Source organism: Camelina sativa, chromosome 14, assembly GCF_000633955.1.
Source record: "Camelina sativa cultivar DH55 chromosome 14, Cs, whole genome shotgun sequence".
In the NCBI taxonomy this organism is placed as follows: Eukaryota; Viridiplantae; Streptophyta; class Magnoliopsida; order Brassicales; family Brassicaceae; genus Camelina; species Camelina sativa.
Genome location: NC_025698.1, coordinates 19,700,798 through 19,721,444, shown reverse-complemented (window position 1 = coordinate 19,721,444; position 20,647 = coordinate 19,700,798). Strand labels below are relative to the sequence as shown.

Genomic DNA, 20,647 nt, shown 5'->3' with positions numbered 1-20,647 from the left:
TTTTTGCCTAAAATACCCTTTTTGCTTTATGAGGAAAAAAATAAAGTCAAATTTACCCTCACATAATTTTTTTTAAGAAAATCTAAATATTTTCAAAAGTCTGTTGGACTAGTTGTGACAGATTTATTTGTGTATGACAGATTTGTTTTGGCACAACCGATTTATTTTTGTATGACAGATTTATTTTGTATGACAGATTTTTTTAGCTACACTTATGACAAATTTATAATTGATGACAGATTTATTTTTCATGACAGACTTATTTATAAAGACATCACATATTTTCACAATAGATGACAGATTTGTAAAATGTTTGGCAGATGTATTTTCCACAGTTATTTGAGATTTATTTTCTTGATTAAAAGTTTGTCGTAATATGACAGATTTTTTTACAGAAAAATAATTACTAGATTGACCTCTAGTGATAACAGATTTGTTTTAATTTAACAGATTTTTTAATTTTACCAAAAAACTGTCGTTTGATAACAGATTTATAACATTTTTAAAAAATTGCTAAAATGACCTATGGGAATACCATATGTTATGGCAGGGTTTTTTACGCTATGACAGTTTTTTTATTTGCTTCAAAAAATCTGGTGTTTGATAACAAATTTATTAGATGTAAAATGTAAATATAGTGACAACATATTTGTTTTAAGTTATATTTTTTCAGTCATATTTTTATTAGTTATATTTTTTATAAATCATATTTTCAAACTCATATATTTAAAGCATATTTTATACATTTTAATTTTCCTAAATCATATTTAAAAAATTAACATCATATTTTAAAATTATATTTTTATATATTATATTATATTCTCATAAATCTTATTTTAATACTTCTTATATACATTATTTTTTAGTTATAATTTCATTCATTATATTTAAAATAAAACTTATTTAAACTATATATCTTAAACTTCATATTTTTAAATCATATTTTTATACATAATATTTTTATAAACATTTTTTTGAATATTATTTTTATACATTATATTTTAAATCATACTTTATTTTTAAAAATTATATCAAAAAAATAAACATCATATTTTTTAATCATTTTATATTTTTCATTAATCATATTTTTAAATCAAAATATTAAATGCTATAAGGTACTTTCGTTTTTTGAAAAACAAAAAAAAAAAAAAAATCTGTGTTTTTTGTCTATTTTTTAATCATTTTATATTTTTCATTAATCATATTTTTAAATCAAAAAATTAAATACTATATTGTATTTTCGTTTTCTTAAAAAAAAGTTAAGAACAAAAAATCTGGGTTTTTAGTTTTTTTACCTAAAAATTGTGTCATTCTAGTTATTGGATAGGATGTAGTGTTAATCTAGCAATTAATTACCAAATTTGTGTCAAACTAGTATATTTTCACATATACATTTGTGCTAGTTTTGGAACATTTGAAAACACGTACTAATTGTTGAAGAAAAACTGAAAATGGTGCTATTTTTGTCAATTGCCCTAGTTAAAAAATAATACTCTTCTGTTTTACAAAAAAATGTTTGAGTAAAAACACTATTTTTTTCCTTTGATTAAGTATTTTTAAATATTTTCAGAAATTTATAATTTTAATTAATATTTTTGAAAAAAAATAGTTTGATATTTAGATATTTTTAACAAAAATAAAGATGGAATCTATGTCAATGACGACTCACGACCGTGTTCTCCGTAAGAACAAGAGATTACCACAGTCTAGGTATTCATTCTCCTTACATTTTAGGGTCAGTGCATGATCTTTCATTTTTTCCCTTTTGTTTTCTTACTGATCATGTTACAAAAATTGAAAATGTCAATTTGTGCAGGACTAAGGAGAAGAAGAAACAGAAGGAGGTTTTTCGACTCGGAATTGAGCTCTCACTCTATGTGGCTGAAGCAATGTTCCTACTATCTGATGACATACGTTCTTTATTACTACTCTTCGGTACTCAATTAATATTGAAATTTACAGGCGGAAAAGATAATAAGATTCGCTCCCAAGTGGTTGTTTTGGTTCTTAGAAATGGTGGCATCATGCCACGGTCTGATTTTGAAGACTACAACCTAGAGCTGAAGAATCTATAGGAGAAATTGAGGTCTTGCAAAGAAGTTTCGGAGGCAAATGGATTTGCGAGAGAAGCAATAAAGTCTAACATTCTTTATTTGTGGGACTGGAAAGTACCAACACCCCTAAAAAGGAACCTTATGGTTAGACTGAGTGAGATGTTTTGGCCTATCATGAACAAAGGAAGAGTGAATGTTTGCTCTAGTCTTATTGCTTCTCTACACCTATGAATCACAGTTTCGAACAAGATATACACTTTCTTGGCTGTAATATAATATTCACTAAGTTTTACGAATAACACACATTTACAACGAGAGACTTATTGTATGGTCTATCTATTAGCGAATATCCAAGGATTGGATGGCGAGTTTGGCCGCAACTGAGGAAATGTTCTCTTTTATGAGTGTCATTGAGAGTTCTAACCTCTCTACTGTATCTTTCATATCCATTGCTTTTAATTTCTCTTGTTGTAACCTTGATAGTTCCGACTTTGACGATCCTGCATACACGAGACAAAACGGATGATTTGAGAAGTTTATGGCGTTATTGTGATGTAAAATTTGATAGTTCAAAGTGAAAAGCTTCTTGAAACAAGAAAACACGAGAGAGAAAATATGTGAGAAATAACCAGAAATGGGTTGAAATGCAGAAAAAGATAGACGCTCTTGGAGAGAAGGTAAGAATGATTCGTCACACTCAACAGGCGGCTCATCTTCAGCCCAGTTTAGAGAGTTGATGAGACGAGTTTGTAGCGGTGAGTCTGCTGGAGCCTATTGCAACAGGAGATATATAAATGTAAGAGATGTACATAAAACTTAGATACAACTTTCTATACCTAACTGCTATGAACAATCCAAGGGAGATATATAAATGTAAGAGATGTACATAAAACTTAGATACAACTTTCTATACCTAATTGCTATGAACAATCCAAGGGGAGAAGATGAGAGATACAACAGATACAGTTGTATCCATGTATAACACAATGAAGGAGAGATATTTTTTTTGGCTAGGTTTTTCACCTTAAGTTTGATCTCCAAGCTATTAAGATTCATAATAGTTTCCTTCAGCTGGGAGACTTTTGAGGTTAATTCATCTCTGCTCTCATGATTCACACGATCTTGTATTGGTCTGACCTCTCCGGACAAGAAAGGATCTGCCTGAGACAACAATTCATATTGTCAGAAAATCAACTTCTGATATTCTAAACAAAGAAATCAACTTGAATAAGCTAAGCTTGAATAACAACATTTCTGGTTAATCAACTGTTTTGGCTAAAGAGAAGGAACAGAGTGGCTTGCGGTCTAGTTCTACTAGACAAGCTAAAGTATCTAAATCGTTACCTCAAGTCAGAGTTTAACCAAAGATTACAAACTCACACTATATATCCACAATCTTACCCCTGAAGTAAGACAAGAAGAAGCTCGCAGAAGTCAAGAAGCCAAGATACCACATTTTAGTTGTTATCTAAAGTTTATGTTTTTAACCAAACACATATACTTTATATCCGAAATTTACCCCTAAAAACCGCGAAATCTTCACACGGCCAGCGCCTCTAATAGAAACAAGTGCACCAACGTCTAATCTCTCAACCTACAAATATATGTCATGAGCTTCAGAACTCAAGAAAATTCATGACTCCATTCAACACCAACGACACAAACAAAAAAAAACAAATGTTTACGTTTTCAATAAGTACCAAGCAGCCGTATCGAGCAGCAAAGGAAGCTTCTGTTGCAGTCTCACTAATTGAAATAGGATCCAGGATGAAATGAACAAACATATTCTTCTTCCTTTTCATTGACTACAAATCAAAACAAAAAACACAAACACCAACATGTAAAATCTAATATTGCAATCTAATATCCAGAGATTAGTGTAGCAGAATTAAAACACCAACATTTTCACTAACCAATACATGTAAAATCTAATAGTGTCACATCCAGAGACTAGTGTATACCTCTTCAAGTAGAGCTAAGTACCTTGCTTCATACAAATGCAAAGTTTTACTCTCCGTTGGTACAAGAACCTGTGTATAAAAAAGCATAAACGAACAACATTATTCACAAGAAGTGGAAGCTCAAAATTGAGATTTTTTTTTTATGGAGCTAACCTCGCTCATGCTGAAAGGGAGAAGTGGAAGATCGAGTGATTTGGAGACAATTTTTGAACGGCGTGTGCGAATACTGCAACCTCTGGGAATTGAAATCGCCGGGATTCGAATGCGGCGGAGATTTTGGGTTGGGAAGAAAGAGGAAGAGAGGGATGAGGAGATTAGAGTGGAAGCCATCGGGAGAAATGTAAATCGCAGTAATCGGATTCTGGTTTCTCCTCCGTCACAAACTCAGCCGTAAAGATACCATGGTGAAGATGAAGAAGATAGATCCGGTCCAATTGAAATTGCATCCGGTTTAACTGAAACCCCAAAATAAACCAAGAAAGCCACATTACCGGTTTAGTTTATTTCCGAGTTTTTTTTTTTTTTTCAAATTCAGTAAATCAATTAATTTTAAAATAATTAATTCTAAACTTTATTATATGGTAGTTTTTAATTATAACATCTAAAAGTCATTTTTTTATAACCCCAATCACTTTTAATTATATAATTTAAACCCTAACCACTTTTTTATAAATACAAATTGAAATACAATTTTTTTTAATATTTATAAAATCTAAATCCTAGCCACTCTTTTATAAACTCAAACCAACATATAATTTTCTTTAATTGTAACATCTAAACCCTAAACCCTAACCACTCTTTTGTAAACCCAAACCGACATATAATTACGTTTGATTATAAAATCTAAACATTATTTAGTTCAAACAAAAAAAAAATCTAAACACTAACCACTCTTTTGTAAACCAAACCAACATATAATTTTGCTTAATTATAAAATCTAAACCCTAATCACTTTTTTGTAAACACAAACCGACATATAATTTCTTTTAGTTATAAAATCTAAACCATAACCAATCTTTTGTCAACGCAAACCGACATATAATTTCGTTTAATTATAAAATCTAAATCCTAACCACTATTTTGTAAGCTCAAACCGACATATAATTTTATTTAGTTGTAAAATTTAAATTCTAATTCTCCTTGATAAACCTAAACCGACATATTTTCCTTAATAAAAACCTCTACGGAATTTGTTTACTTAATTTGTTGTCTTTTTATTTTAATTTTGATTTTTTTAATAAATATGATATGACATGGCGTTTTGTTGTATTTTGATTGATGAATTTAGTAGGGGTGAATGAGAGAGTTTTATTTATAGGGGTGAACCTATGAATTTTTCATATGAATATATGATTGATGAAAGTTAAAAAAATCTCAGAAAATTACTCTAGGAGTTTTTGGTTATGTGGTTATCAGTTGATCTGAGTCAAGTATTTAACATTCTAGTATCACATGAACATGTGCATTCTATTTAGGTTGATACATAGCATAGGACAACTCGGAAGAATTGTTATAAAGAAGAGGATTTTTATATCAATCGTAATTATAATCCAAAGTTCACAATCATATACTATTAAATCCTTCGATTCACATAGAAACTGTACAATATAGCTCTCTTGTGCTCTTGTTTACCTCCACACAATTTGTATAAAAACCTACATATATATTGTTTCATGGTTAAGACACACCTGACGTTCTCTATAATCTAACATTGTCAATAAGATAAGTTGATGTAGTGATCAACAAATATATACTAGACCATCTCTGGCCTAAGGCGTTCAAATGACCCTTCTCCACGCTCTTTTTCCTTGCTGCCTTTAGTTGACTGGAGAGAGGCAGTTTGAAAAGAGAAAGAGAAAGAAAGAGAAATGTTTCGGCGATTATATCGGCGTCCATAAGGTAAACCTCTCCTCTCGCTCCCAACGCTACCACTCCTATAGCCTTGCCTTGAACTCCTAGCTTGTGGTAACGTCGTGCGGCTCAATTGCCTCCGTACCTCTTCCGGTAACTGCAATGTGAATCTGTCAAGGTTCTCTCCACGTGGAACTAGAGAATGTCCGGTTGAATGAGATCTTGGGAACAAAATCTCCGTTATTCTCCAGTTTGATAACCCTGTTGACCTCGACCGAGGGGGTCTGTTTGCCCCGGTGTTATTGCTCCACGTCAATCTATCTAACAAACGTACATCTGGAGATTCCAATACACTTCTTCGCGTATTTCCATCTTCAAGATCCATATCTTGATTATCATGTGGGTGTATACATGGATTTAAAGAGCTTTGATCGCTACCTGGTTTGGGAGGGAGACTAGCACGACAAACTGGACAGGTAGACCGAGAAGAGAGCCAGACATCTATGCAAACAACATGAAATGCATGGCTACAAGGAGGCATCAAACGCAGCGTTTCTTCGTCCTCAAACTCATTCAGGCAGATGGCACATTCCACGCCGCCTTTGCCTATCTTTAACCCTTTAACTTGTGAGTAAAGAAAGGAAGGAAACGACTTTATCACATCCGGTTCAAGTCCACGGCTTGTCCTCCTCGTCCATGCTACTTCTCCACCACCTCCTTCGGTATCAGAGCTGGTTCCAGGAGGAGATGTGCTTGTGTATTTATAGCAAACGCAACAAGCCAACATGCTGAATAAGAGTGTGAACATAAACATTCCAATGATTACCGCGGGTACTTGATTCGTTCTTGGGGCAATATATGGACTGGTGAGTCCTGGCTGCTGCTGGCCAGTGGCTTGGATAACAAGCAGAAATAAGAAGATAACATGATGCAGTGGCAGGACCGGAGTCTTTCCCATTGTCCTCATGTGAAGGGGCTTTTTTTTGTGTGGCTGTGTTACTACACAATCATCTTTGGAACTCCATGTTCCAAGGTAGGGAAGAAGTCCATGTTTCATGCCATAAAAATGATATGTTTGGGTGAAGTGCTTAGCACGTTTGATCATGACTGAAAGTATTAATTGTATTATCATGTTGGAATATTTCATTTTTAGCTTAGTCGTAATGATTGATGCGGCTTTGTTCATCTGACGTTTTGACTTTGAAGAGGTCGTAGCTTTTAATACAACTTCACCTTCTCTCACCCTCTTTAACTAATGAATGAGTTGGTTAAGCAACTTGACTCTTTGGCGCAAAAGTTTTTTTTTTTTTTTTTCTTTTTCTTTACCTAGTCTGATGATTAATTAAGTTGAAATTGAAAGATTCAAACATTAACTATTAACTAGGTTGGTACACGCCGGGGCGTATTTTATTTTATTTTATTTTTGTCATATTTTTCTGTTTTGTTTTTCTCAATTCATAATTTAATATGAATCTAATGTATGTTATTTGGAATCAGTTCATAAGTTTTTGATAATTTTAATAGTATTTTTTATTATTATTATTTACATCATCATATAATACTTGAGTTTTTAATTTTATATATTTAGTTTCTGAATAGATTTTAAATTTTATTACCAAATAAGTTTAGGGATTACAAACCATTAATTCTTGATTTATTTCTCACTCACAAACCCTCTAGAACAGTAAGACACATTACTCTTTGTTGTCTACATTATAAATGTTCTTGAAGGATCTCTTAGAGTAATTTAGATTTAGGCACTTCAATCTTTATCTCATAAATCTGACATAAACCAAAGATGAAACTTTTGAAATTTACTAAGATCCAAAGAGAAATAAAAAATGATAATTTTCACATAGAGAGTTCTGGAAGTAGTAGTAAGTAACCTGTATTGTACTAAACCTTGAAAAAAGAAAATATTCTGGTCCAAAGTAGCAATTTGCTCAATATCATCTTCATTCAAGATCTAAGTCAACAAAGAAGAGGGGAGTCAATTTACACAAAACACTAATATTTATTCTTGAAGCAACCCTAAAAGCTTGAATAAAAATGACATCTTTACTTCGATTGGACCTGCGATTCTAAAAGAAATTAATGAACTTTGTCATGCCCAAGTTGCTCTTTTGTGAATTTTTTAATCTTTTGTATATCAGACGACAATTATGTAGTTAGGGAGGGGCTTATCTGAAGAATTGATATCTCTATGTCTCTCTTCTCTTCTTCCTTCTTCTTCACATCACTATGCATCTATCTCTTTCTCTCCTTTCTCATTCTCTCTTTCCCTATTCTTCTTCCAAAGAATTCTCGATAACCGGAGAATTTAATTTCAGAATCTGTAGATTTTGATGAAATTTTTGTTCGAATTAATCAAAGGTGAATTTGGTAAGATTGCTTTGCCTCTTAAACAATGACCTATGTTTCTTACATGTCTCGTGCCGCACGAGTCGTGCGTTTTCTTCTCTTTATGTTTGTTTCATCGAAGGCAAAACTTTGTGACGATTCTTTTGTTTCTTTTCTCTAACTGAATTCAAGAGCAGTCTTATAGTGTGAAGGAGAAGAACAAACAATTAGAGTATGTGTTTTTTTTTATGTGGGCAAGGGTTGATGAAGTGAAAGACAACGTGATGTGGCACATAGGAGTGTCAATCGGGCTGGCTCGGCCCGGTCCGGTCCGAAATCCGCAAAACCCGCATATATTTGAGCTCTTCTCGGCCCGACCCGAAATATTTTCAAGCCTATATTTCAAAGTCCGGCTTAGGGCTACATGATTTTTTGGATTTTTTCAGGCTTATCTTACGGATCAAAAATTCAAACTTATAAGTTAGTTTATAACATGTCTTAAAAACAATGTTTAAAGGGGCAATATAAAACAAATTAATCAAAATTTAAATAACCCATCTATATTCACTAAAACCAACTTAATCTAAAATAAAAAAAAAAAAATCAAATAAATTTTTATACTTTAACCAAATAAAAAATAGATATAATTCATATAAAAATATTACAGATAAAGATTTTTAAAATATTAAGTAAGATTATTAAGTAAATATGAAAACTAAAATTAGAGTTTTAAACTTTATTTACAATAAATCAATAAAAAAATATTGCAATCAAAAAAAATATTAACGAAAAAGTATAATTATATTTGTATAAGGGTTTTTCGGGCTGGTCCGATCAGGTTAAGCCCTAAAAACTCTAAAGTCCGAACAGGATGGGTCCAAAAGACCATTTTTCTGGACCCGAGCCTGGTGTTTTTCAAGACCGGACCAGGTTGGGTCAGTCTGCGGGCTTTGGGCCTAATTGACATGCCTAGTGGCACATAGTTTTTTTCATTGGTTTAGAAATCTTAGTTGTATTAATTGAAATATTTTTATTGGCTATTGGTTTTAACTGATGTGTCAACACCAGCTTCAATGTTGAAGCTGATGTGTCACATAAGAAAAGCAATACATTTTTCTTTTATTGTATTGATGATATCTCTCCGAATAAATTACTTTTTGTGCCAACAAATTCTTTGTTTCCAAGTTTCTGTTTAAACAGATCAGCTAGTAGGCCTTCATTTTAATAACACATCTTTTAAGGTTCAGTTTAAGGGTCTACAAGAATACTTCTATAAATTAGTCATGTTGGTGCTAAGATATTTTTATAAATTTCATTTGACTCTCCAAAAAATTCTTAGTGATCTCGCGATTCAGAGTATTTGCTATTACTACACTCATAGTCAAGTGCATGTAGTACGGTCTACTCTGGCATGGTTTTGATTTTGTATGCAGAAGGGAGGCCCAAAATAAGTCTATTACTAAGGATATGATAATTCCAGATTCGTAAAGCCCGCCAGATTTGAGGAATGGTCGTTTGGGAGGGACCATATAAAATGCTTTGGTCCCTGACCTGAGAGGATGTACACATGGGCCTAAGCCCAAAATCTCTTTAAAAAAAAAGCCTGCCAAATGCTATGATCGTGGGTATATACGTACTTTGATTTTTGCATCTTGAACGTGTATACCCTTAACCATAGATATACTCTATTAGGCAAGGTTCTCACCATTATACAGATGCCTTAACATCGAATTCCTCTCTGCTGCAAAGTTGCATCTATCGATCTCTCTCAAGACCTTATTTTTTACGTTTAAGAAGATAGTGTCATTGTCTTCTCACACTGATATATCTTTGTCGCTTTATCTTCAATCCATTAATTTTCCTTCGCTGGGTTTGCCTCTTCTTTTTCTGCTAATGGCAGGAGCGGAGCTTGCTCAACAAGCGTATCATTTAACCCTATAACCCCTATATGAGCGAACATCCTTGTCTTCTAAGCGATAAATCTCTAAATCCGTTGAATTGTTTACTAATGCCTCTTTTGATCTCAAGACGAACCATACTGAAACTATGAAGTGGATGAAGAAGAAACTAGTTTGGTTATGCTTATGGAGTTGGTGCACTGGTAATTCTATTCTTTTGTAAGGTGTTGCCGAGCTAGGTTCACTTATACTACAAGAAAACATCATGTTTTCCTACCTCATATATTATAGGAAAATGGTAACAAACAAGTATATCCTTCCGGTTTTCTACTAGTTAGTATTATTATGTCTAGTAGGAGTTGTTGTAACAGTGAGTGTACTTGGTTAGTTCTCATATATGTGTAAAAACAAGATGTAGGCAGTAATGAAAAGAATTTTTCTCTTATTAAGAATCACTTAAACAATCTTACAAGATGTGTTTAATCAGCTTTACACATAGTCAAATTGACTTGTTACTAACCAATTCAATCTAATTAAAAACCCAAGAACCCTAAAAGCTTATTAGCTTAAGTCTAAAAGTTTTCCCAAATGGTGAAAACAATATGTTTTCCCTAGTAACTCAATATATAGGTCATCCTCCTACTATATGTATTATGATTACTTTCCTATCCCAGGATAAGTGCAAATCTTCTTTCTATATATGATTATATCTTGCGCTCCAATCAAAAGACCTCCTACTGTCCTACAATACAGCCACATCACTCAATATCCATTACTGCTTTCACGGGCGAACGCATCTTTCAAAGTCCTACAGACCAGCCTTGTAGCAACTAATGTCTTTCATGCTTTCAATATGCTTGTAACGTCTGAACTTTTACGGTATGGTATTGTATGCTATCAAATTATAGAGAGCGTTTTTAATTCCTTTACTTTCAAAACATTGAATGATTGTTCACAAAATATCTACACAAATAGATCCGGTTCTATAGCTTCGTGTTTGGGATATTCAAATCAAGCCGATTCTTTTCCACAACCGTGAGCTCCAATGGCAAACTATATGACCTACACCTCATATCTACATGAATACACCTCACAACTCTCTTTCGTTCACTCGTTTGTACTGTTGCAAAGATTAAGAAAGAACAAAATAGAAAGCAAGAAAGAACATGCACACGAGATTTTAACCAGTTTATCTCCAAACCGGAGCTGAGATTTTCTGTGGAATTCATTAGATCACGTTGCAGGTTCTTGATCGAAGTAATTGAGATTCCCCATCTCTTACGATTACAATTGTGAAAGAGATAAAGTGTAGAAAGAGAGAAATCTAAACTTACATTATGAACACTAACCTATGTAATTGTTAATGTCCTTGTCGTCCAAATATGAATCGATTTCTATAAATTTTAATGCCTTTGTCTGATTGTCTCGTTATCATTGAATGATAGGTTCATACAAATAAAAATAAAAATGTTAAGGTCTATGGATTTATATTATATTTGTCAACAGTCAACAAGACTAACAACCAAAACGATATAGTTTCGTTAAAAGCCCTTACATATGTACGAAGGTGATAAGATTGAACATACAAACTCTTCTCTCTTATCTCTTCTCACCCTAATTGATAATCTTGGAGTTACAGTTCTCCAATCTCATCACCTAAGAACAGAGCACATAAGCTCTAATTCCTCTTTACACATCAATGATCGCAGGATAGTGTTTACAATACTAATCTATCTCTATTTATACTCTACATTGTTCTCAATCTTCTCTTTAGCTCCTCACACGTGCCTCTCATGTGCTTATCAATACTCCCCCCTTTCAAAACAGCTTGTCCTCAAGCTGTGATGTAGCCAAAGTAGTGAAGATGGAAACCAAAGAAGACATTCGCTGATGCCATGGTGGAGCTGTTGCACACACATTGATCCTCTGCACCGTGATACTGTTTCATTGCAGGTCTTGTGAGAGTCGTAGCTGCCTATAGATTCCTGGATCCGGTGGAAACGTCCACCAAAATACAACATTCATCCTAAGCTCTCCAAACTTGTAACCAGCAACAGGAATGTAGTGTACAACCTGAATGGCTCTTTGAATCTGTTCCAATTCCCTTTGAATGACAGAATCATGCTCCAACTTCATGTAGATAAGCTGTTGTGGAGTTGTTGGGATGATTGGCAGAGCCAACAACATAGATGCAGAAGTTGCAGGTTCAATTACTTTCCCAATCTGAGACCACCACACAACATTATATCGTTTGATTCGGAACTTGAGTACAATCAATCCGTGCTCTCTGTTCTGTCTCCTGCCATAGTAGAGCTGCTGAACACATATTGATCTTCTACACCGTAGCTTCGCCGTGAAGTTGCAGGTCATCCATAGTTGCAAGCTAAACTTTTGCAGCTTTTTTCTTTCAAACACAACGATGAAAATCTCCAAAATCTGGCCTTTGAACCTAAATCTCCAAAATTTTTAGAAATCCATAACAACAAATTGGAATCGCTGAAGCAACATAGACAAATAGCAACTAGGTTTTCTACACTGGATCAGCCAACAAGCATGCTTAACATGTTCAAACTTAATTTTTCCTCTGTGATTGGACTGGTTCTGCTTCATTAATATCTTCTCTCCTCGTAAAGCCTTGTTATTATATTTGAATGTCCAGAACTTAGAACATTTTCTCTGTTCTTGCATTTGCAGCTCATGACTATCACACAAAGTTGAAAGTACACTGCCTATGCAAGCCGTCTCTTGCAACTATATCTAGAAACAATAGTTGTTCTGGTGCTGAATTTTGTGCCTCCAAACTGTTCTTGAACTTGAATATCCATGACTTAGGAAACTTGCTCATCTTCTTATGTTGCAGTAAGTTGTACCCTCTAAGAAATTTCATATGTTGCAGTAAGTTAGACCCTCTAAGAAACATTTGATCGAACACTTTGTAGCCATAAGGGTCCATCTCACTACCATACACAATCTTAAACTGAGCTGCAACATTTCCATCAAAGATCAAGCTCAAATCCGTGTTTTTTAACATCACATCAACTTCTTGACTCTTTGGCGATTCTTCAGTAAAGATCCATGCTACTTCATTAAGAGCTTCAAAGATTGGATTCTCAACATGTTTTTCCCCAACTTTTCTATTTGCCAAAACTGAAACCATTCCAGAAAATTCTAACTGATGAACTCTACGCCTAGGTTCCAAGTCAGAGATCAATACCTGATGTTGCGGGTTAAATTGATTCTAGACCAACGATTCTTTGAGTAGGATTGCTTCTTCATTGTGCATCGTAACTTTTTCTACAACAGAAGTTGCTATTGATACACATTCATTGGAAACAAATGTTTCTTGAATCTATTTCCTCTCCACTACGATCTCATCAACTTGAATCAATGATTCTTTGGATTTCTCCACTACGTCTTGCGATTGCGACGAGATCTTCCCCAAACACAAATCCACTTCTTTCTTCGATTCTTTCTTCTGCTCCAAGATTTCAATCTGTTTCTCTTCTCTAAGCTCCTGAATGAGTCTGATTCTTTCATTTCTGTCACCAAATCGAAACACCAAGGCTAACTCCATCATTCCCCAACTGTCAAAATATCCCCATACTCGTGTTCGCCGTTGAAACCACAAGAGAGCTTCACCTTCGAGAAGACTTTGCGCAAGATTCAGCTTCTCATCTGCCGTGAAATTCTCCTGAACAGAGAAATCCTCTAGCCATGAAATCCATGGTCGCAATTCACCAGCAACACCATCGAAGATGGGAAATCTTTCAAGACACATTGTGATTAAAAATCCCCAAATTGCTTGAAAACTTAACTTTCTTCAGCGTTCGATTCGATCCGTGTTCACAAGCGCACCATTTGATAAGATTGAGCATACGAACTCTTCTCTCTTATCTCTTCTCACCCTAATTGATAATCTTGGAGTTACAGTTCTCCAATCTCATCACCTAAGAACAGAGCACATAAGCTCTAATTCCTCTTTACACATCAATGATTACGCAGGATAGTGTTTACAATACTAATCTATCTCTATTTATACTCTACATTGTTCTCAATCTTCTCACACGTGCCTCTCATGTGCTTATCAGAAGGCCAATAAGAATGTGAAGGCTAGTGAACAAACGCTCAAGCCCAAGCTCATCCAATCCAACGGCTACCTGCAGAACAAGATAAGAAACAGAGGATTAGCACAGCTTGCAGCTTGTACGAAAGTGACGACAAAGAATAGATTTGCAGCACTCGAATCATGCAACTATGATCAAAACCATGTGTCAGTCAACATGAAAGCTCGTCACTACGTAGAAGACTCTAGAACTAGGTTAAACCTCTGTAATCTCTATATAAAGAGAAGAACGATTATATTGATATCTTAAGGATTGAATAACATGTTATTATGATTTCTATCAGTTTCTTCAATATTATGATTGCTTTCTTTAGTTAAGTACAAAGTATAAGAATGTTGATGTGTCATAATATTTATCTTAGTGGTCTAATTTTATTTGAATATTGTTTTTACGAAGTGTCACTTTTAAAAATATGAAAAAGCTGATATGTGAATTAGAGAAAGAAAATTAGGTTGTTTTTATTGTATTGATTAGTTGACAAAACAAAATTTCAAATTCTGTTTACAAATGGTTTGAAATTCGTCGACAGCCATCCAAATATGAATTGATTTCGATAATTTAATGTAAATGGCCCTACTCGAACACTATTTATTATTATGTCACGTAAACTCATGTGGCCGGCCATATATTGTTTGGTTTGGTACATGAGTTCCATGACTTATCAGTGGCCTCCTGCGCTGAACAAGTGGCAATTGGGAGACCAGTGGCTGCATCTATTGTGGTCAATTAGTTGATGAATCACGTTTTGTTTCTTTTTTTTCCACGAGTATATTTTATTTATACAGTATCTTATTAATATGTAATAGTGTATATTTGATAAATTATACATACACACTGATAACAAATGATATGAAAAGAAACATACGTTCTACGATATGTAAAATAATATACAAGAATAAATAGTCAATAACTCAATTTATAAAAACTTTCAGATAAATTTTAGAAATCGAATGGCACTTGCCAGAATACCATATAAAATACTCTATTCTCTGGAATAAGAGAATGTAGGAATCTAGATCTTCGTTATTTGAAAAAAACATATCGATGCAGGCAAGATAGTACTTATTGGATGTGAACAAAATTAGGAGTGAACAGCGACTTCTTGGCGTTGGAAATGAACGAAATTAGAGCGTATATAAGATGGGACTCGGGCAGGACGGTAGTTGTTGTCGAGCCACACACCCGTTCCGTGCGCTTCCAAAATAAGCTGCTATACCAAAAGGATCTAGATTAGAACACAAGTAAAAAAAACAACACAAAGGCTTAACAAGAGCAACAAAATTAACCTCTTGATCAGGCAGTTTTAAGATAAATTGCTCAAAGTAGATACGCGCCACAGATACTCCTGATATCCTAGTTTTCACCACAAATCTGAATCCACTCTGCTCAAATAAATCAAATAGATATACATAATAACACTGATATTAGAATATGTGACGATTATTTTTTATATATATATATATAGCTAGGAAAAGAGGGTCAAAAGTACTCGTAAAGGTGCACGGAATTTGATTGACAACTCAGAAATTGCCAAGGCTTGACCAGAACGGGATACTTCATCGCAGTTGATGCCGATACTCTCCAAGAACTCGTGTCGACCTTTGTATGAAAACAAGTTTAACAAAAAATAAATAGTGGACAAGAAAGTTATATTGTTTAATTGTAGCACACGTCTAGACTCGAAAAGAGGATTTATAATAATCTTAGCAGCAGCATTTGCAACCGATCGACTTTGACTAACCGTGTTGGCAGTAGTTGGCATAAACGGCATTGTTCACCACACCAAACTGATCCAATTCATAATCACGAACTTTATGTTCAGTTTCGTGGAACCCACTCATTCTGCCATATGAATATTTCAATTAGATTACGAACATAGTATAGCTAGCTATAGACATCGGAAGTGGCAATAGTACCACCATACCAAAATATATTAGATCACTGAGCTCTTATGATTTGAGATAGAGAGACATATGTTTACCTTTTTTCTCCTTTTAATTTGAGGCATGCGAGAGGCTTGAAGGTCTTTACACTCCGGAGAGGGAGGATTACAGGTCGCGTCCATGAAGAAGGAAATATTACAGGCATTGCTGGAGTCGCCGTGCTGATAGCTTGATACATTATATGTATTGCCTTTTACGTGTAACGAATGCCCAAATATTGTTGACAACTTTTCTACTCTTTGTGAAGTTTGGTTTCAATCACCAAATATATAGACAAATACAGATTGTAACAGTACTATCTGCCATATGTGCAATCAGTAATATTATAACCAAATCAATCATATAATATTACATCACTTATTGTATATACAGTATAACCAAATCAATCATTCTTCCATGCTACCTGCCACATAAATTAGAAAAAAAAACAAAAATAATATATATATATATATATATATATATAAATTTACTGTATACATGTATCATTTAATATAAAGAAACCAATTGGTTTTAAACGGTCTTAAAAAAATTATTGTTTTGAATGACAATAATTTATTTAATTTGAAAGTTTATGGTTTAAACAACATTTTTCCCAATCAACAAAACGTTATTGGATTGTTAATAAAAAAAATATAATATTTTATTAGGAGTTGTATTTAGTTAGCTTTATTTAGCAATCCATGCTACCGAACCAGCGGATATATTATTTAGTCCCCTATTCTGTTTGTATTGGGATCGGTTCATGTTATGGGTTAGTGGTGGATCCAGCAAAATTATTTGTATCTGACACAAATAACTTAATAATATTAAATCTTTTTTTTTGTCAACACTCTGATATTAAATTCAGATAATAAAGATATTAAATATGATTTTCCATTTATAGTAATTTAATTTTTATTTTTATTTGATTTCTAAATGTATATATATATATATATACTTGCATATTAGATATATTTAAAATAACAATTATATTTCACACAAATTTAGACTCTAAATATATTAGATAAACTAAAAAACTATAATATTGTATACTGAGTTTGCAATTTTTTAAAAATTTAAATGTAAATATAGTTAATAGTAGAAAAGGAAGATTCAAATTTTGTTAAAAATTAATTACAAGTAAGAAAGAAAACACATAAGACAAAAAGACTATGGAACTAATCTTAAAAAATAATAAAAAATATAGTAGACATTAATAAGGAAATGTGGAGCATAGAAAAAGGAAAATAAGAATACAACAAAAAAAAAAATCTAAAGAGAACATCGAACTCGTTACAAGATGGTGCATGGGGCACACACTTATCCCAAATGTGCGCGTGCCCCACCTAAGAACCACGTAGATCCGCCCCTGTTATGGGTCGTATTCCCATATCACCTCAATGACTGCTAAGATCGTTATCATGTTTATTATGTATATTTGCTCCTAGTATATGGATTGAATCAACTAATGTTGGGATATTGTACATTTCATATATTGCTAATACGTAATATTTATGTTATGCTTATATATTTCCGCTCTGCTGATATTATGTGTTCTTATAAATTTCTATGTTAGCTAGTTTTGAATAATAACTTCGAGATATATGTTTGTTCGTATCCGTAAGTGAACTTTTTTAGTATGGTATGCGTAGTCTCACCAAATGATTGTCCGTTCACGTTGAAGAGGAGCAGAGTAGCTGAGATTTGGAGTTTGTTTCTCTGACGTAGTGCGAGACTTCGTATATCCTCCTACATTTTTTTTTCCTTTAAAATTTAAAATTCATGAGATTTTTAACTTTTACGTATTGTGGAATTTTAATATTTCATTATGCTATTCCTAGTAATCTTCAGAATTCTTTTTTTGAATTTTCGGGGAGTTACACTTAACATGTGTAATATAATATTGGAGATTTGATACAATATAAACAACTTATGTTCATGCATGTATGTAGCTATGAATATTATTCCATTAAGCTTAGAAATCGTAACTCTTTGTCCTAAACAATTATAAATAAATTATTAAATATTTTCTAACTAATTCTCTATGTAACAAGAGGATTCTAGAGAAGATGAAGGAATGAACATCTACATCAATTACTCTCCTAAATTCTCTCAACCAAATAATATCTATATTTTTAACCAATAATTATAAACCATGTGATTTAAAAATCTCTCATAAGTCTCTCTTGAAAAATAGATTTATATTATTTTCTCTCCTCTTTTTATTATTTTTATTTTTTAAACAGAGAGAGATTTATTAAGAACATTATCACATTATCGAGAAAGAACATACAAAACATAAGAAGAGAACATTCCTTACGCATATAATAACTCCCCCACACATAAGTCAAGCCGCAGAAGAGTCCCCTAATCATCAGACAAGAGGAATTGGTCGATATCCTTAATCACTTCGACGAAGAAATGAAGGAGGCTCTCAGGGTGAGCCACGTTCTCATTAAGTCGTTCATACCTCATGTTCCACTTCACCACACTTCCAGGCCCTCCTTTCTTAGGGCTCACCTTCATCGTTTTCAAGAAGCTTTTGTACTCTTTCTTCAGAGGTCCCTCTAACACCCTCCACTGGATCACATTATTCTCAACATCCATGGCTTCGATCCTATCCTTTGACACTCTTGGCTCTCCATCTACACCAAAACGCATTTACAAATCAAATATATCATTCTATTTATCCGTAGATCCAATTGTCTAGTATACCTATGCCATAGTTTAAGGTTTAACTTGCATAGATTGAGACGTACAAAATAATACTTCCATTACCAGGAGTTAATTTCCACAAGAGTATGCTTCCAATTTTGCCCCACTCGCCTTCGAGCAGATCACATCCCTGAATGTAGCGAGTGGCTTTGGAAACATGTTGTGATCTCCTGGCGAACATGTGGAACTTATCAGCCGTAGATTTGATCTCCACATCTACCTCTACCTCTTCCTGTACCATCTTTTCTCTAAGTCATCTACACATGGATTAATTGAAAATTTATGAGAGTGAGTGGTTCCCTTTTGAGTTCGTAGGTCCTAATCATAAAGAAGGATTGAATGACGAATAATAAATTAAGGAGTGGATACATTTTATTTTGAGAGTGACTGTTCACAACTTCATGATTATTTGTTCATCGCATCATTTAATGATTTAACTACTTTTAGTTGTGTTTGTTACCTAATCAAGTATATACATGCCATAAGCTCTTTGGAATGAACTAGCCCAATTAATGAGACACCAATGACGGAAAACAGATGTAAACCAGTTCAGAGAAGGATGAGAGTCCAACCAGTTTGCTGTATAAACCTGTTTAGCAATGACAATGAGGGTATCAAATTATCTCTTTTCACTTGGCACCATAAAGGGTTATTTTTTTACCAAAAAAAAAGTTACTATACAGGATAAGATTGATCAATCTTTTTTCAAGCTATGGTTTAATATCGGTGCTATAGCTCATCCTCTTTTTTTTTTTTTTTTTTTTTTTTTCCGAGTCATAGGTAACGATCTTCAATTCCAACGACTCTTGACATTACTCTCTTAATTTTTTCTTCTCCATCTGAATAATGAATGTCCCCTTGTTTGTTNTTTTTTTTTGTCCGAGTCATCGGTAACGATCTTCAATTCCAACGACTCTTGACATTACTCTCTTAATTTTTTCTTCTCCATCTGAATAATGAATGTCCCCTTGTTTGTTCTTACGTCATTAATGATCTCATTTTTGTCCTTTATATCAAATTTATGTGGAATTTGATGACGTGTTTGGTCTTTTTGGTCAAGGATTTAAAAACTCGTATCCCTGCTTTTCTGATGTAATAGCGATGGTTATGTCTAACTAACCCGGTCCACGACAAAAGCAAGGAGAAGCCATGGAATAGGAAATATAAATTTAGTGGAAAAAAATTTAGAGAATATATAAAACTTTTTAAGCCGTTTACATAAAGAAAAAACTTTCTAATCATATATTTTTATTTTATAATTGCAATATTTATTTTGGGCAACTTTTCCAACTATGGTCGTGAGCTTTTCAGTTAACAAAAGGTTTCTAAATTTTTGATGTGATTTTGTTGTACTAATATAATATTACTTGTGATTTTATTTAGTTTCTAAAACTCCGTTTTAGTTTTGTGTGTGTAGGGGCGTCACTTAAATATGACCGACCCGTCCACCAAATTCAGCCTCTCTCCTCAATCACACTTTGACATATGCAGTTCCCAGCCCTTAATTCCGGAACAAGAAAAACCAATTTTGTTGCTTGTTCCTATTATCAACATATTATCATCCACATATACATATACAATGATTGTATTAATTTTGGTTTTCTTAATGTACACACTTGTCGAACTCATTTATCTCGTAAAACCAAACAATTTCATTGTGTTGTCAAACTTGTCATGTCATTGTTTTAGTGCTTGCTTAAGTCCATACAAAAATTTCTTAAGCTTACAAACTTTTATCTCATGTCGTTTGACTATAAAACCTTTGGGTTGTTTTATATATAT

General features: G+C 33.4%; 4 protein-coding genes across 6 annotated transcripts; all 4 read right to left on the bottom strand.

Moving 5' to 3' along the window:
* On the bottom strand, positions 2,240 to 4,453 carry LOC104742037. Of its 3 annotated transcripts, none has more exons than XR_760412.1 (7): positions 4,169 to 4,453; positions 4,016 to 4,084; positions 3,740 to 3,859; positions 3,574 to 3,648; positions 2,968 to 3,215; positions 2,684 to 2,825; positions 2,240 to 2,554 (listed from the first exon to the last, which is right to left on the bottom strand). XR_760412.1 is itself a non-coding variant. In XM_010463000.2 (7 exons), the coding sequence occupies exons 1-7, from the start codon at positions 4,343 to 4,345 to the stop codon at positions 2,394 to 2,396; spliced, it is 867 nt and encodes a 288-aa protein (XP_010461302.1). In that variant the 5' UTR covers positions 4,346 to 4,450; the 3' UTR covers positions 2,240 to 2,393. The 3 variants fall into 3 exon arrangements, 2 of the variants coding, with proteins under 2 accessions (XP_010461302.1, XP_010461301.1); XM_010463000.2 differs by having other exon boundaries at positions 3,078 to 3,215; positions 3,755 to 3,859; positions 4,169 to 4,450; XM_010462999.2 differs by having other exon boundaries at positions 3,078 to 3,215; positions 4,169 to 4,449.
* On the bottom strand, positions 5,594 to 6,940 carry LOC104742036 (RING-H2 finger protein ATL34-like). The gene has a single exon (XM_010462998.2). The coding sequence runs from the start codon at positions 6,921 to 6,923 to the stop codon at positions 5,769 to 5,771; it is 1,155 nt and encodes a 384-aa protein (XP_010461300.1). The 5' UTR covers positions 6,924 to 6,940; the 3' UTR covers positions 5,594 to 5,768.
* Positions 15,089 to 16,393, bottom strand: LOC104742035 (acyl-acyl carrier protein thioesterase ATL3, chloroplastic-like). The gene is made up of 5 exons (XM_010462997.2): positions 16,210 to 16,393; positions 15,970 to 16,070; positions 15,718 to 15,827; positions 15,515 to 15,610; positions 15,089 to 15,435 (listed from the first exon to the last, which is right to left on the bottom strand). The coding sequence occupies exons 1-5, from the start codon at positions 16,347 to 16,349 to the stop codon at positions 15,310 to 15,312; spliced, it is 573 nt and encodes a 190-aa protein (XP_010461299.1). The 5' UTR covers positions 16,350 to 16,393; the 3' UTR covers positions 15,089 to 15,309.
* Positions 18,408 to 19,184, bottom strand: LOC104742034 (MLP-like protein 168). Its single transcript, XM_010462996.2, has 2 exons — positions 18,929 to 19,184; positions 18,408 to 18,795 (listed from the first exon to the last, which is right to left on the bottom strand). The coding sequence occupies exons 1-2, from the start codon at positions 19,104 to 19,106 to the stop codon at positions 18,518 to 18,520; spliced, it is 456 nt and encodes a 151-aa protein (XP_010461298.1). The 5' UTR covers positions 19,107 to 19,184; the 3' UTR covers positions 18,408 to 18,517.

Bases quoted from the DNA above. Each gene is read 5' to 3' on its own strand.
- LOC104742037 (XM_010462999.2), bottom strand. From the start codon at position 4,345: ATGGCTTCCACTCTAATCTCCTCATCCCTCTCTTCCTCTTTCTTCCCA. The intron at 4,085-4,168 runs GTTAGCTCCATA...TTTTATACACAG, and splicing joins TCCCTTTCAGCATGAGCGAG to GTTCTTGTACCAACGGAGAG. The intron at 2,555-2,683 runs GTTATTTCTCAC...TCGTGTATGCAG, and splicing joins TGCATTTCAACCCATTTCTG to GATCGTCAAAGTCGGAACTA.
- LOC104742036 (XM_010462998.2), bottom strand. From the start codon at position 6,923: ATGAAACATGGACTTCTTCCCTACCTTGGAACATGGAGTTCCAAAGAT.
- LOC104742035 (XM_010462997.2), bottom strand. From the start codon at position 16,349: ATGTATCAAGCTATCAGCACGGCGACTCCAGCAATGCCTGTAATATTT. The intron at 16,071-16,209 runs GTAAACATATGT...TTCATATGGCAG, and splicing joins AAATTAAAAGGAGAAAAAAG to AATGAGTGGGTTCCACGAAA. The intron at 15,611-15,717 runs GTACTTTTGACC...TTATTTGAGCAG, and splicing joins AATTCCGTGCACCTTTACGA to AGTGGATTCAGATTTGTGGT.
- LOC104742034 (XM_010462996.2), bottom strand. From the start codon at position 19,106: ATGGTACAGGAAGAGGTAGAGGTAGATGTGGAGATCAAATCTACGGCT. The intron at 18,796-18,928 runs GTAATGGAAGTA...GTTTTGGTGTAG, and splicing joins CTTGTGGAAATTAACTCCTG to ATGGAGAGCCAAGAGTGTCA.